Source organism: Aptenodytes patagonicus, chromosome 7, assembly GCF_965638725.1.
Source record: "Aptenodytes patagonicus chromosome 7, bAptPat1.pri.cur, whole genome shotgun sequence".
Taxonomy (NCBI): Eukaryota; Metazoa; Chordata; class Aves; order Sphenisciformes; family Spheniscidae; genus Aptenodytes; species Aptenodytes patagonicus.
Genome location: NC_134955.1, coordinates 20,399,660 through 20,416,105, shown reverse-complemented (window position 1 = coordinate 20,416,105; position 16,446 = coordinate 20,399,660). Strand labels below are relative to the sequence as shown.

Below are 16,446 nucleotides of genomic sequence, written 5' to 3'. Positions count from 1 at the left end.
TTTCTGGTTTGCATTTGTGATACTTTTTTCTTCACCCTGAAAACTGAGCTTGCTTCATCAGTTGGAGTGGCTGCTGAAGAGCAATGAATTCTGCCTTTGTACCAGGCTTTTAAAGAAATTATTTATGATTCTAAGATGATTGGATGTGTTTCAGTGTTAGCACTGGCTATGCATTTTTAAGAATGCTATTAAGACTTTCATACAAAAACTCAGCTAAGCATGTTCCTAAGATGTTATTTTATAGTATTAAAGAAAGTATTGAGTGCAGTAGTATTAAATAAAACCTTTCAATTAATTTATCAAAACATTTTCAGCACTTTGTTCCTTCCAGAACAGGCAGAATTTAAACAAACACCAAACAAAGGAAGGGGACAGAAACATTTTTTTGACATTACATCTTACGTCTCTTTTGCTTTAACTGGGACTAGTTAGGCTGAATACATAATCATAAGCTCAGAGGCTTAATTTTTGTTGAAAGGAACTTCTGTAGCAGGAGTTTGAAAAGTCACAGTGTGATTGATGTCAAGTAAGCCTGAAGTTGCATAGGCTTTGAGCTTGTTATCTGCAATAATGTGAGTTAACCTCAGTGAACAATCAACAGCCGTAGTAATGGGCTAACAGAGCATCCAGATTTAAAAAAATGTAGATGATGACAACAAAGAGATCTTGGGTTTTTTACCCTTTGAAAGTTAAATGAAAAAGTTTAAAGACTAACTTTGTGGTTAATATTTTGATGGGGTCAGTATGGTTTTAAAAAAATTCAACAGAATGGATGCTGACATTCCTTATTAGTCTGGTTTTCTGGCAGACATGAAAAAATAAGTTCATAAAACAAAAAGATTAAAAACCATGAAAAGGGAAGAAGCCATTTTAGTAATGTTGCCTATAGATATGTTTCATTAGGTGGGCAGTAGAGCTGCTCCTCTGTTTCAGGCAAAAGTCCAGAATTTATTTCTGGGCTATGTGCCTGGTCAATTGTATCTTTATATATAGATCTCTGCTAAAATGCAAAAGGATTTACAGCAGAGGAGTTGAAGTTGAGGTGGTCTCTAAGAATGTAAGTCAAGCAAATTCTGTCTCTAAGAATATAAGTCAAGCTAGATCAAGCGATACGTAAGACACAAAAGCACTTTCTTGGATTGGAAACAAGGCAGAAACTTTGGATGGGTACATTGTAGAAACAATTCCTCCAAGTTTAATTTTACTCAAATTTTTGTTGGTTTTGCTGCTTTTACCATTTGCAACTGGAACAAGCATGGTATTCTGTTTGTGCTAATAAGCTGGAAATGAAAATAAAGACGCATCTGTCCTAGTGAGGTCTTTTTTAATATGTAGAGTTCTCCCAAGATGTCTTCCTGTTCATGTCTCGCTTCTATAAAATCCTCTCTTGAGAGCTGCTGGGAAATAGAGTTTGGACGCATTTTTCCAGTTGTGAATAATCTGTTCCTGTACTATGGATGCATTTTGGATTGAAGACATTATGGGGGAAAGCAGATTTTGTGTCTTGCATGGCACTTTAAGCTCCGTGCCCTGATGCAGTTTTAAGCAGCAGAAGTGTTCAAAAGTGGATAAAGACACATCAGTGCAATTAGTGGTTCATAGTCTCCTTTCTCGTATAGGATTACTTCTTACTTGAAAGAACTTCTAATGCTGTACTTGAATTGTTTAATTTATGCAATAGATTTTTTTCCTTCTCAGTACTTCTCCTGAACTGAGAATGTGCTTAAATGGGAAGGAATGGTCCTATTTCTTCTGTCTGTCTAATCTAATTAATCTATCTCATTTATTCAGTAATTGGAACATACTTTTTTTTTTCTTTAAATTCACAAAGTAGAAGATGGGAGTCCTGAACATCCATGTTTGTTCTTACAGAGTATGTCTGATTGAATAAAACACATCCTCTGGTGCCATCCTCTTCACTTGAAACAGGTGTTTGAAGTTCACCCTTTTGGATGACTTTGAACTGGAAGGCAAGGAAAGCCTACTGGGAAAATAAGCCTCAAAGGCCTTGTAGACCTTTTGAAAGAGTTAAATCACTCTCTGATCTCACTGGTTTCAGTCAGACTATTAGGTCTTTAAGCATCTTGTCTTTGAGGATTAGTCTGAACTCTTAATTGTCCATTCCAGATGGTTTCCATCACTCCAAGTGCACTAATCCTGCCTTAAACAACAACTATGGCAGTCATTGCATTGGCATAAAAACTCTTGTTATTCTGCTTATAACATTCTGCACTTAAAAGCTTTCCCTTCAAAGCCTTTCAGCCAGTCCATAATTGGGGTGATGGGGGGTGAGGAGTGGGGCAAAGCTGAGCAGAGCCATAGCACTTGATAAATCGCTTGTTCTCAAGTTCTCTGGGCTCCTGGAGGAAGGGAAGTGTCACCAAGCCATCTTTTTACTAAAACCTGCTGGTAGTAAGCTGGCAGAGTGTTGATTCCCAGGCAGTTTGCATTGGAACAGGATCTAACATCAGCACCTGCCAAGTGCCCTGTGGGCTTTGAGAAGACTTCTTGTGTGGTTTAGAAGCAGTATGCATTTGTATGTAAGTCTTATCGTGACAAATGTGAAGGGCCACAAAGATGATTAAGGGACTCGAGTATCTCTCACATGAGGAAAGGCTGAGAGAGCTGGGACTATTCAGCTTTAAGAAGAGAAGGTTCAAGGGGGATCCTATCAATGTATATAAATACCTGCAGGGAGGGTGCAAATAAGATTGGAGCCAGGCTTTTTTTAGTGGTGCCCAGTGACAGGACAAGAGGCAATGGGCACAAACTGAGACATAGGAGGTTCTGTCTGAACATCAGGAAACACTTTTGCTGTGAGGATGACTGAGCACTGGCACAGGTTGCCCAGAGAGGCTATGGAGTCTCCATCCTTGGAGATCTTTAAAAGCTGTCTGGACACAATCCTGGGCAACTGGCTCTAGGTGGCCCTGCTTGAACAGGGTGGTTGGACCAGATGACCTCCAGAGGTCCCTTCCAACCTCAACTGGTCTGTGATTCTGTGAAGATAAGTTTTAATACAGAGCATCATGTGGGCCATGACCTGACCTGGGATGGAGGTTTAATTTTCCTGCTGTCTTGTCTCCTCCAGTGCTATGTGCAGTCATCTCATTCTTTTGTACAGTATGGTCCCACTAATGGCACCTTTTGCTGTTCTATCAATTTTTTTTAATTTTTTATTTTTAGTTTATTAAAAACCCTCCAATTTCTGCATGCATGAGATTTTGGGAAGATCTCAGCTTTTATTTTAAAATAGAAATTAAAAAATCAGTCTTTGTGATTATAGAGAAAAAGATCAAAAGCATAACTTTCTAAAAAGCCAAAATATTAGGTAATAAAGAGATTCTAATGCTCAGTGTTTTATGAAAACATTTTGATTTTAGGAAACTGATTTTTGATTTTTCTTTAGATTAACTTGGCAGTATTAGTTTCTTGTATTTTCTGTTCTTCAACAAACTTTTTTCCCAAAAAAATAATGGATTTATATATTACATATTCTGGATGTGTAGAATTTATGTATGTATCTTTTTTGAGTCTCAAGTCTGTGAAGTGCTCATATCTGATCCAGTGTTTAATGTGATTCAGATTATGCAAAGAAGCTGATAATGCTACCCTATTTGAATTAAGTGCTTGAACATGGGCCTAAGTGGAAACATGCTGTGTGGGATGTTCAGAAGTGCCCGTGGAAGAAAGGAGCTTAAGTCCTATTGAGAGTGAAGAGTTTGATCCCACCAGCTTGAGAACGTGATGTCTCCCCCATGCTCTGCTCCTGTGACTGTTGGCGGGTGTTGTCATTCTGATGACTTCATGAGCCAAGCTATGGGTTTCATGCACCATCCCTTTACAGTCACACTAATGAAAACTTCTTATACCTTGCCAGGTTTTTCTCTATTAGGTTTCAATCCAGTGATTTTAGTCTAGTTAATGAGGGGGTCTCTTTTGTCCTTCCTGAAAGACATGGTTAGGGAGAGTTGTTTTCCTTGCATTTTGCAAAAGATATGTGGCTTTTGACACAGAGGCTCCCGTTTTGCAGGTCCCTGGTTTGCTGGTTGTGGAGAGGCCACTTTGTCAACTGGGATCACGTCAGGTGCTCTGAGCTCCCATTCCTGCATCAGGTATGTGAATGGCTGTGATCAATTTATTGATCTAAAATAAAGTTCTGAATGGATAATTGCATTTGAACTTAAGGCCTCAGTGAATGGCTTTTTAAAGAGTAGAAAAGACAATCTGCAGAAGCTATTATAATTAATATAATGGATCAGGCTGGTAACAGAGATGTTGCTTACTGCTCATGTGGATTGTGTTTCCTTGTTTCCCTCAGAGTGGGATGGCCTGGAAAGACATTGTGCTGAGCCCTTTGGGTGAGGGGACTGAAGTGGGCATTGAATTGTTATCCTAGGATCCTCTTTTTTTTCTTAGTATTACTGTCAAACTAATCTAACTTCAAGTGACGTGGGTACTGTTTACCTGAATACAGAGAGCAGCTCTGTTCTTTCTAAGCCAGATCAATTTTTTCCATTTATGGTGAAGGCTGATATATTATGAGACTTCACTGTTTAAGAAAAAATAATTAAAAAAAAAAAGAAATCCTGTCTACCGAAGTCATGCATGAAATCTTTCCATCTTCATTCTTTCCGCCTTGAACCTGCATCTTTTGTGTACAGTCTATGTATTTTGAATAGGGAAAAAAACAGCCCAGTCCTTCCAATCATGTTATAGAAACGGTAGAGGTGTTGAAGAACACACCGTGGTAAGGGAAGGACAAATAAACAGATTAAAAAAGAGGTGCTGCAATTTGGCATAGTTGCTGTAAGTATGTAGTTGATCACCCAGCAACAAATGACTGACACCAAGATATATTTCAGATAATGTCACAGAGCGCAGCCCCTGAAGTGGGGAGAAAGGAAGAGGATGATACATTGGAGTTTATGTTCAGTCCCCTCTAAAGCCCTGTAGTGAAAAATATTTCTGAATCTTCTGGAAGAATAAAGCTAAAAGTAAAACAGTGTAATAACTTCCAAGTGGGTGGATCTGAAATGGTGAAGCTTTTAAATGGAGGGTTAGTCTTCCCCCTTTCTTTTATTTATCTTAAATACTTCTTATTTTGGCCTCCTTTAAACAGTTACAGTGGACATAGTGACCAGCCCCAACCTCCAGTTGGAAGTCAGATTTTGTCAGAAATCTGGAAAGAAAAATAATTTCTGGTTTGCAGTTGAAACAAAAATCCACGATAGCAAATAGCAAGCACTCACTGTTGACAAGCTACTGGAGACACTCAGAAAAACAATCACCACTGCATGGTGTGCCTTTTAACTGGGAGTTGCAGGTCATTATTTAAATCCGTGTAGGTCTGTGGACTTCTGCAGCACATGCAAACTGAGGATTTGACCAAGGTCTGTGGTGTGAAGCGGAATTGAAGTCGGGCATCTGGTGTTAATTGGTATTAACTTTTGACTCGGGTATTCTCATACTCTCAAAAGCTGGTGTCTATCAGGAATTTTTATGTTGCTTGGTTTTCAGTGACCCTTCTCCTCCAGCTCCTAGCTCTCTGGTTCTTTGCAGGAAAAGGTATTTGCTTTGCTTTTATATGTATCTATGACTTCCATTTTAGTTACAACCGGGATTAAGATCTGTGCTATATAGTTAACATTATCCTAAGTCCATTGAATTGAATCAATCAAAGCTTAGTGATTTATGCTAGAAAATAACTCTGTCACTTTTTCACCCTTTGTGTTGTCTGTGAAGACTAAAATATCTGTTGTTATTACAGGCCCCTCAGAAGGGCTATTCTGTCCACGTAGGTTTTACAGTTAAATGGAGCAGGTTAATTTGGTAGGGTGGCCATAATTTACCACCTAATAGAGTCTGTAATCGGCCTAGGGGTTTGTTTTGTTTTCTGAATTACTGTGTCAAAACTTGAGCAACTTTGCTTTCAATTCTCAAACTGAATTATAGGTTTAGGCCAAGGAGATGCACCAAACACAGCCTTTCAGCAGCTGGACTGACCCAATTTTCTGCATTGCCACTGACGATTTTGTTGGTTTTGTGTGATTATGTATTTAACTCAAGCAGAGTTTCCAATAGGCAAGGATTGGAGAAGAGTAGGAGGCTTCTTTGTTTGCTTTGTTACTGTAAATATTCACACAGCGTCACTGTATAATTTAGAGGATACAGCTCTTAGGGCCATGTTTACTCCCTCATCCTTACAGCGTTGTGCACAGTACTGCTGTATAAAGTGTGGAGGAAAAAACCAAACAAAATCTGTTTCTCTGCAGAAAATTTTGATTTTGAGTCTCTAAGATTGTCTTTACAGACTAAGGACAAACACTCTTTTTCTGTGGTGTAAGGGCTTCTAGTGAAACACGGTGAATAAGTGCTGGGAGCATCTGTTTGGGCTGATAGTGAATGTATTTGATTATGGATATAGTAAGTGTTTGTACTTTAAATTATACGAAAGAAGCGTGAATCTCCCAAGTAGTATTTCACCATTGAAATCAGGCAGTATGGATTGTCATCTCAAGTGCAGCATCACTGGGAGGTGAGATTAAGCCAAAACGGTCACTTCTGCTGTACAGACAAGGAGATGGAGCGGTGGAAAAATGGCACACCGTCGTCTTCCTTTCACTGGCAGAAAGGGAGGGAAATGTCTGCCTGTGTCTGTGCAGTACTTATACACAGACAAGGAGTCTAGACCATAAGCTGTAAGGTGGTAGACTCTGAGGGATTTAAAATGATGTTTGTGCCATGAGAAGACTTTTTGCCCACGTGCCTGATGGTAGGAGTGAAGTCATTGTGGAGGGGAGTAATGCTTTGCTTTCCCCACCAGTTTTTGTTTTTCTTCAGCTCTTCCTGCTTCTTGCCTCACTACTGACAGGGAGACTGGTTTGCCATGCGAAATACCTTGGAGCTGACAGGATGGAGAAAACCTACTGGCTCCTTTGACAGCTGTAATCAATAAGAAGTGAAAAATCTCACTTTGAGAAGCCCTTTTCCAAGTATAAATGGCAACAAAAGTCATGAAGGTGAAACCTCGATTTTAGACCAAACTGTGAAAGCAGAGGGCCAGGAATCTGAGCCCACGGAAAAGATTTGCAAACCAAGAGTTTCTCTCTGCTCATCTGTGTGCACCTCAGTCAAGGAAAGAACCATACTGTGCCAGACAGTCCTTAAAAATTCCTTCCTCAGACAGCTCATAAGCTGGAGCTTTGCGTAGCACTGTGCTCTCAGGCCAGAGACAGGGCTTGCTGCAAGAGCTTTCATTGTCATATTGCAATCTTCTCCAAAGGTCTCACTCACCTTCTGAGAGATGCTGAATTTCTTCAGCTCTTGTGAGAGCCACTGGGAGATGAGGAGACTTCATTAATAACATCTAGGCAGAAGAAGGGATCAAAATTAGCTTTTTAACCTAACAGGTCTACTTTATTTTTAAAAACAAGTAAATAATTTATATGGAAAAAATAAAAGTTGTTTCTTTCCAAATAGTTTTAATTGCCAGTAAGCCACATTGAAAATGGGAATAACAACTTTTAATTATGATTAGAGATAGACAGAAATTCCCAGAGCACCTGGTTAATCAAAAATAGAGGCTGAGGAGTGCAGTATTTTTCATGCTGTATTATGGTGACAATGGCAAATCATTTGGAGAGCATAATAGGAGAAGTTAAGTCTCACTGATATGTTCTTGTTTTGTGATGTTGAGTAACTATTACTATGGGCTTTTACTGTCATCTTTGTTTTGCACGAAGCAATGCAAGCAAATAAATATGGCTGTATCCCGTATTGCTGTTTTACTCACAACTTAGCTGCTTATTTGGTTGATACGGAGTTTTTATTCCCTTTATGTTATGGGTGCAGCTAGGGAATTTGGTGGTAATAAAAATACAGAGCTCTTGCAACGAGCTGTGCACTGATAGATCTCAGTGTTTCGTGAAGTATGATTAACCTCACATTGCAGGTATGTAACAGAGAAACAAGTTTGCCCTGGCTGGTAGGAGAACCAGGATGAGGATCCCTGCCCTGAAGTTTCAGCACGGGGCTCCCTCTGTCCGACTGTGCAGCCTCTGTTTTGGTTTGTTAATAGAACTGTCAGTGGTATCATTCCTTCTAAGGACATAGAGAAGGTTTTAGGTTCCCCAGATATTAATCGGGTATCTTTTTGTCAGCACTAAATTCATTTTAAAGTAGAGATACAAAAATAGCACATCCTTTTGTATTAGCTATCATATGTCCTCTAGAAGCATCTTTGCCAAATGCATAAAAGAATGCAATTAATGGCTACCCAAGAGATTTATTCTATTATCTTGACTAGCTTATTTCTAAAGTAGTTTGACATTTTATTTGTCTGACTTATCTGTTGTTGTAGGGAGATTTTGTTTTATTACCCTTGAGAAGGCTGAAATGTTAAACAGGAAATGCAGGAGCTCCTTTCATTACTTTTTTGCTATGAAATGTGAACTCATGAACTGGAGTGTCAGCTCTGCAGTAAAGGAGAAATCTGGGCTCATGGTTGGGACAAAATGGTACTCAGGAGATACAGATTTGATTACAAACAGTATCCCAGACCCTCTGTGGTAAGATGCTTACACCTCAGTCCTACAAAGCAGTTTTAAGCCCTGCACACCTACCTCTCAAATGTGAAATTCAGGTTGAGCTTTGTCTTCCTCTGACACTGCCAACATCCCAGCATCTGCAGTCAGCGTGAACAGGCACTGCAGGGAAGGAACGCACTGGAGTGAAGTTGGGTTCCTGCTCCCAGAGAAGACTTAGCTGTAAACAGTAGGACAGATATAGTTTAAAATACCCACTGTTGTTGCTGATGGATGTGTAGTGTTGGTAATGTGAACTATAATGGTAACTATAATACATTAACAAGGAGTCCATTTACCTGGAGAAGTAAGAGCCATTTTTATATGGTCATCTTTTAAACTGAACTTGTTTCTTCTTCAGCCAGTCCAGACATGCATGACATCAGCTGAAATCTCTTAAATTTAATGGCTTTGGGGTGTTTTTGTAATGGTATTCTGGTGTCCAGTCCTCTCTGCAGTGCTTCATGATTTCCTGATTCCACCTTCATGCATGCGTACATGCTCTCCATTTGGGAATCCAAGTTAAATATTTGATTTGATTATGATCTTTGGGAGGCACTATAAGTAGGATGGGTTTTTTGAGTGGCTAGGAGAAAGCTCAGAGTCAGATCAGAAGCAAAGAAAACCAATTGAGAGTGGATTTGCAGTTTTCTGTGTGTGAGCACACTATTTTACTTTGCGTTGCCATTTTGAGTCAAAGATGAAAAGCATGTGATTAATAGAAGCCTGGATGAAGAGATGTGCTGTTATAGTGTTTTTGGAGTCCTGTAAATCTTGGGCTTGGCACCCAAAACCCCCATCCCTTTATGAAGGAGCTTTCTTCATATTAGAGAAAACTGTAAGGTAAGTGAAACAAGGAAGTAGAGCAGGCATATATTATTAAGCATGTTTTGTGTCAGTAAATGAATATCCACCGTTCTAAAAGGAGTCTAAAACTGAGCTCTGCAAAAATAAATTGATTTATCTTAATAATATACAACATCCAAGAAAGCCTCTGCTTTTTCAGAAAAAAATATAGGAAACTTTAGACCTTCTTGAAGCAAAGATAATTGTGCTTTTGCTTATTTTAATTACTTTATCTTAAGTAGGTCACTTACATGCTTAAAATTGTGGAAAATTTAGGAAAGCTTAGGAACCTGGCATAAGCTCAGAACCAGGGGACCTTGCTTCCAGTCTCCTTTTATAGATCAGTCCCTGTATCGCTCCAACACTTTAGCATGGACTGCCTACAGTCAGAGCGTTTACTTGTATTTGTTTTTTAATCCAGACTGGTGTTAGCACTTCTTTTCTGGGTCAACTGATTTCATTACAAACATGTTTGTTGCAGTCAAGCTGTCTTGTAGCAGCAGTGATAATAAGATAAAATCAGGCTTCTGAAAGCAATGGTGACAAGATTGGCTTGGAGTGGATAAAGAGACTGAAAACAGGAACAACTTCATATGGTCAGAGATGGTACTGAATATTTGCTTTCTGATTTAGGGTGTATTTTATGGCTCTAGAAGAACGAGGCAAAAATTACCAGCTCAGTTAGTTCCTAATTCCTTAAATGGGTGGCCCTGTCTTCCAGGTCCTTAGGATGCTGCATGTCCCTTGGGTACTGAAAAAGTCTGACCTTTGGTGACCTTTTGCTTAGGGACATGGTGGTGTTGGGTCGACGGTTGGACTCAATGATCTTAGAGGTCTTTTCCAACCTTAATGATTCTATGATTCTATGATTCTGTCTCAGGAGCAGCAGAGCTCCAAGCACATTTATAAACTGCTCTTCCCCTCTTCAGCTGCCTAAGTGGTAGACCAGAGCTTCTCTGAAAATTTGAGTAAAGGGCTCTTTTGAAAATATTTGGCTGCAAAGATACAACGTGGAGAGTACTAAAAGGAGGACTTCTGTCTGAGCTGGCTTTGCCCTACTTCACTAGTGTAGATACAAGCTGGTCTTTAAACTCCTTGGAGACCCCCAAGAAATATGGTTATGAAGGTGATGCTAATGGGTATAATACATCTGACACATCTGGAAAATACTGGCATTTCTGAGGTATCGTGGTTTAACCTCAGTCGGCAACTGAGCACCACGCAGCTGCTCGCTCACTCCCCCCCCCGACCCGGTGGGATGGGGGAGAGAATCGGAAGAGCACAAGTTAGAAAAAGTCGTGGGTTGAGATAAAGACAGTTTAATAAAAGCAAAAGCCGCACATGCAAGCAAAGCAAAACAAGGAATTCATTCACTACTTCCATGGGCAGGCAGGTGTTCAGCCATCTCCAGGAAAGCAGGGCTCCATCACGCGTAATGGTTACTTGGGAAGACAAATGCCTTCACTCCAAACATCCCCCCCTTCCTTCTTCTTCCCCCAGCTTTATATACTGAGCATGATGTCACATGGTATGGAATGTCCCTGTGGCCAGTTTGGGTCAGCTGTCCTGGCTGTGCCCCCTCCCAGCTTCTTGTGCACCTCCAGCCTTCTCAGTCGGTAGAGCATGGGAAGCTGAAAAGTCCTTGACTAGTGTAAACACTACCTAACAACAACTAAAACATGGTGTGTTATCAACATTGTTCTCACCCTAAATCCAAAACACAGCACTGTACCAGCTACTAGGAAGGAAATTAACTCTATCCCTGCCGAAACCAGGACATGAGGTGACCAGTTTTCAGGCATGGCCTATGTTACCAAAGGCAGTTAAGTGGGATTGCAGTACACAGAACATCTGTTTCAGAAAAAATCTCTAGCCTCTGCTTTTTATGCATCTTCTGCTTCCATACTTGGTGAGCTTTTGGAAAGCTGGGTGAATTGCGCAACCTGATTGGTGTTGTCACTGCTGCATTTTTTCTGCTTAACTCTACAGTTAATGGACAGGTCATGAAAACATTTTCCTTTAAGCAAAGGGGCCGAGAGAGACTACTTTGGACCTTCACGTGTTTGCTAGCTGGAGCTCTGCCAGCATAACCTGAGGAGGTTGCAATGGTGGAGAGTCTTTGCTGGAGTTCAGGAAAAGCTAAGGGAAGAAAAAGAGCTCTATGCTGTAAGCAGAGAAGTTTGCATAAAGCACACTCTGTGGTAGAAACAAGCCATGCAAGGTGGTTAGCACTGTAACTTGTTCTTCCTCTCTTCACTATGAAGCCCAGCCTGCACCCCTCTTTAAAAGCAAATGGCAGTTATTGGCAGCTTTAACTTCTCAATGGTGTTCAAAGTAATAGGGTTTTATAAGCACGAGATATGATGTTTTCCTTCTGTTACAGTAGCAGGTAAGCTTTTTCCCGCCTCAGTTTGGCCAGGACTTCACCAGGCACAGAGAGGAGGGAGCAAGGTAGTAAAGAGGCAGAACTTCTGTTTTTTCTTCTTGGCTGTTGGGTGTAGACTCACAGTGAGGGACAGGAGCCACACTAAAGTCCTGATCCACAGTTCTTTCAATTCAAAGACCCTTATCTATTCCAAGAGATTTGAAACAAGCTCCAGGCCTGTCTCCTTCAATTCAGCTCATAGTATTGTTGGCTGGCCAACTCAGAAAAAAAGAGATGTTAAATTAATGTTATCCTGGAGCATGCCCTTTCAACGATACATACCCTGTCTTCTGCTTGCCTGGTGTCTAGCAGCACCAAGTCACAGCTATGTTCATTAGGTCCTTGCCTGGTGTAATGAGATATCTTCCTCTGGTTTCAACCCACAAACTGTTATGCCTGGTTACCAGAGGAGGAAATACTGTATTCTTTTTATGGCCCTGCCTATTCCTATTTCTCCCCAGTGCAGTGGATACTTTTCCTTCTCTGGTTTCTTCTGTAAGATCACAGATTGTAGTGGAAGCCTACCTAAGTAGGCAGTAAAGACTTGAAATGAAGTTGAAACAAAATGAGCAAAGCTGTAGGGAAAGTGAATTTGATTGGAAAGTTTTCTCTGTGTGATCAGCCAAATCCTAAGATCTGTCTACTCCTGGACTTTTTCTAGGATAAACTATTTTAGGTTAATTATATAGATAGATATAATCCCCTATGAGGACACTTGTTCTGGAGTAAGAGTGTCTATGTAGAAATTGAACTCTTGAAACCACTTGAAAGTATTTATTCTGCAGTAGCTACTTTGATTAATTTCTAAGCATACCAGGACCTACAGTGATTACAGTTGACATTGCTTCTGTACCTCACTGCTTGCTTAAAGTAGCTCAGAGAGCATTCCCAGTAATGAGTCAGGTTCAGAATTGTGCCCTTTAATTTTATTTAAACTAGCAGAAGCAAACAATTTTCTCAACTCTTCATCTAAAAATGTGTACCACAGATTGAAACACTGCACTGTGTATCTGTGTGCTGACTCCACAAAACTCCCACCCTTTGCCTCCATCTCTTTCATAACAGTAGAGTTTAAATGTGGAAACATCTCTTAAGTCAGACAAGGATATTTGGCTCAGAAAATGAGAAGAGGAGGTCAGCGCGTCACATGAAGCAAGACATGAGGGGATGAGACATGTCTAATGGAAAAGACTGGAAAAAGGCAAGGGAAGAGTACTAAGGGAGAGAAAAACAGAAGTAAAGGGAGTGGAAATAGAGGAGAAAATGCAAGGAGAGGCTGCAAGATCCTGATGAAATTGAAATGAGTAGTTGTTAATACACAGGAATTGCTCAGTGACTTTGGATAGGCCGGGCTCCCTGCTCTTCAGAGCTGGAGCTCTGCTGGCTTCCCTGCCACACTGTCCCAGTTCGCTTCAGCAGAGAACTTGGCATTCATCACTCAGAGGTTGCCGACTGTCACAGCCACCCACTGGTCTGTGAATTATTTGTGCCTGTCTAACTGCCAAATGCGTGAGCTCTGCTGTCACTCCAGGATTGATGCTGTAGCTCAGCTGGTGGCCAAATAGTAGAGTCTCAGCCCAAAAAAACCCCAAAAGCAGCTCCCACAGCTCTCTCCAAGGTCCCCAAAGGAAGGGGGCAGCCCTCAGCTGTGCTGCAGCCAAGGCCATGGGCAGAGTAGCAATATTTAGAACTGAAAAAAAATAAATGCTGTTCACCTCTGTGGTATCATTCATCTAAGGACCTTACAGTTTTATCATTGTCTGGATGAAGCTTTGCAGAAATTTGGTGAGATAGCTCAGCTATTTCTGATAGGAATGGGAAAAGATACCAAAGGCAAATATCTACTGAATAAACAAGAGCTAGGGATAACCTTCAGCTTGCCTGAGCACGTGGCACCTGCCCCTTCCCCTGGGCAGTGTGCACAGTTGTTTCTCCATCAAAAAAGTCTTTCCTTTGCATGGAGCTCATGAACAGCCTTGTGTTCTTTGGTGTGTTGGACCACCGCTTCCTTATGTTCTTGATATTCTGCCTGCTTTCAATTTGTTGCCTGCAGTTCTGGTAAACCAGCATCTTTTAGTTAGCCAAGAGCTGACCTGACTTGTCTGTGTGCAAATGCCTGTGGTCAGTTCTCAGAGGATGTGCTTTGACTCCAGGTCAAAAATAGAGCACTTAGTCTCTCACTGAAGGTCTTGGCTTCAGGTCAGCCCCAAGAGCTTGATATTGCTCCCTTTTCTGGGGTCAACAAAAATTAGTTAATCCTTATTTGGTTATGATTGTTTCAAAAGGTCTCCCTCGTCCAGGACTGTTTGGCTGGATAGGAAATGGTTAAAACTAACTGCCCGCAAATAGATGTGAGTTCACCCTCACCTATCATTTATGCTAAGGGGGGAATATGATACATATATTAGACTATAGCACTGACCAAAATAACTCCCAACACTTTGCACCCAGTGACCAGCTGATGAACGTGGTGGTCTGTTTAGATGTTGCTGTCTTGCTGCAGTCATTGTTTAGACCCAAATGACAGAAACACAAATTCCTGAAATCAAGAAGTAGTTACAGTTCATGAAAAACACAGGGTCAGATTCAAAACTGGTGGAAGTTACCATAGCTTCATTAAAGTTTCATTTATTTATGTTTGCATTATTTTAGCTGCCTGATTTCACAGCTCTAATTTAGAGCATGGCAATGCAAGTAGCTGAATCAGCTTAAGTAAGGTGGCAATGGACTCTGCTGTGAAGAGAGCATAGTTTTACTGCAGGGGGGGAGAGTTAGCCCTCTTAAATCACATGTGCTGTCAGTAAAAATAATTATGTGGAACTACAGCCTTAATAGAGTGATGCAATTTTATACCAGCTCCTGATATGGCTGGTAAATTGTAGCTAAACTTTAATTTACCCACCACCCCCTGCTCTTCATGTTGAGTATCACAGTCATGAAAGCTCCTCTCAGTCTGAAAATGGTCTTAAGAGTTATCAGTATGAGGGCACTAAAGGTAGGCCAAGAGCAAGTAACATACTCCGTATCATGAATTCACAAGCTAGTTATCTCCTGCCAGTGGAATTATAAAAGCAAGTTAGCATTCTGGAAGTCCTTTCTATAGTGCAAGTGCATACTGCATTTCTATTAATTTAATAATTTAAGCCTAACTTTTAAGCCTAACCTTTAATAATTTAAGCTAAATTTCTGAAAGTGCGGAGATGCTGTTTCTAATTGTTTTGGAAGATGCAAGGTCTGTTTACGGGCTCAGTCTCAACATGTCTTTCTGTTGTTACAGAGCTGTTTCAAATTTAGTTTGAGGTTAAATCTATGCAATTCCTTCACATCAACTGAATAATGCTTCTAGTGTCTGAGTTACAGGGTGCTTTTTTTGGCTAATTTTGCCAAATTTTATCTATTGCTTTATAGTTTAATAGAAACTTCCTGAAGGACTGAAGGAAGCTTCAGGTAACAGTGTTTTTTAAAATTTTGATAGTATGCAAGTGAAAGCTACTTTATCTGAGATGAAGGGTTGTCCTGGTTTTTGGTGTTTAGTCAGCCCTTAGTTAGAATTTCTGGACATGTATGTGGCAAAGATTTAGATCATCTTTGCCATTTTGAATTTCTTTAAGTTTCTTTTGACTTCAGCAGGTACTAAATCTAATAAGGGCAGGCATGTCACTATAAAACTGAAGCAGATACAGGAAATAGGCTTTTGTCATGGATGAATTTCAACAAGCTTGATTTCATATTGCATTTTGAAAAGCAGCCTGGTATGATAAATGACAGCAAATGAAATTCTGCTTAACAGTTGCTGACCTCTTTTTTTTTTGTTTGTTTGTTTGTTTGTTTTTTTGTTTTGGTAGTATTCCTGCAGAAGATGCAATATTCAAACCTAAATATAGAGAATAGACTGCAAGCATGTTATGAAGCTTTCCATGTGTATAAAGTATTCTCCAAAGCACTTTGAGTAACAAGGTCTTGCTAAGTAGGAGCGTTTTTGCCATTGTATAGTTCTGTTACAAATGTGGAGGGATAGACAAATGGAGATTCTCATGACAGATGTTAGCCATGTCCCTTGATGTACATCTCAAAGTCCTTGGGCTTAAATTGAAATGTCCTCACAGACATTAACATATGTTGGTTGGTCACTGATTCTCTGTCCCCTCTCTTGCCAAACACATAAATAATAATGTTTATCTCCTGACCACAATGGGTAATCTCCATAATTTTAGAAGTATTTATTGCCAAGGTCAAAATGAAGTGGCCTGCCAGCAAAGCTGAAGGAGGGGAATAGCTCTCCTTTGGAAAGAGAGAAAAGGATGACCAGATTATTTAGCAGGGAGTGTTTAATGTTGGCTATGTTCATACCATGCCTTCATTCCTTAACACAGAAAAGGTCATGGAAGGGAAGACTTTCACTGCTAGGAAGTCTTTCCAGCCATGGGAGAGCTCTCTTGCGCTGTCTAAGGTATAGAGGATACAGCATGTATAGGAGGGTGCAGATTGTCTCATCTCACCTAGTGCATGTGGACAATGAAATCAGCAAAGGTAATGTGTAATCCATGGAGCTGCTATTACCAGCTGAACCACCTCCTTTAAAATCTTTTT

General features: G+C 40.4%; 1 protein-coding gene across 6 annotated transcripts in view; it reads left to right on the top strand.

Moving 5' to 3' along the window:
• The window catches only part of TSPAN4 (tetraspanin 4), a 496,491-nt gene that overhangs the window by 171,169 nt on the left and 308,876 nt on the right, over positions 1-16,446 (top strand). For 4 of the 6 annotated variants that reach the window (XM_076344250.1, XM_076344249.1, XM_076344246.1 and 1 more), the window contains one exon: positions 4,034-4,115. Coding sequence is in view for 2 of the 6 variants with exons in the window: in XM_076344246.1 (XP_076200361.1) it covers positions 4,034-4,115 (82 nt within the window). In the remaining 4 variants the exon portion in view is untranslated. Of the gene's footprint in view, positions 1-4,033; positions 4,116-16,446 lie in introns of those variants that run through there. The other 2 variants (XM_076344248.1, XM_076344244.1) reach the window with 1 other exon arrangement.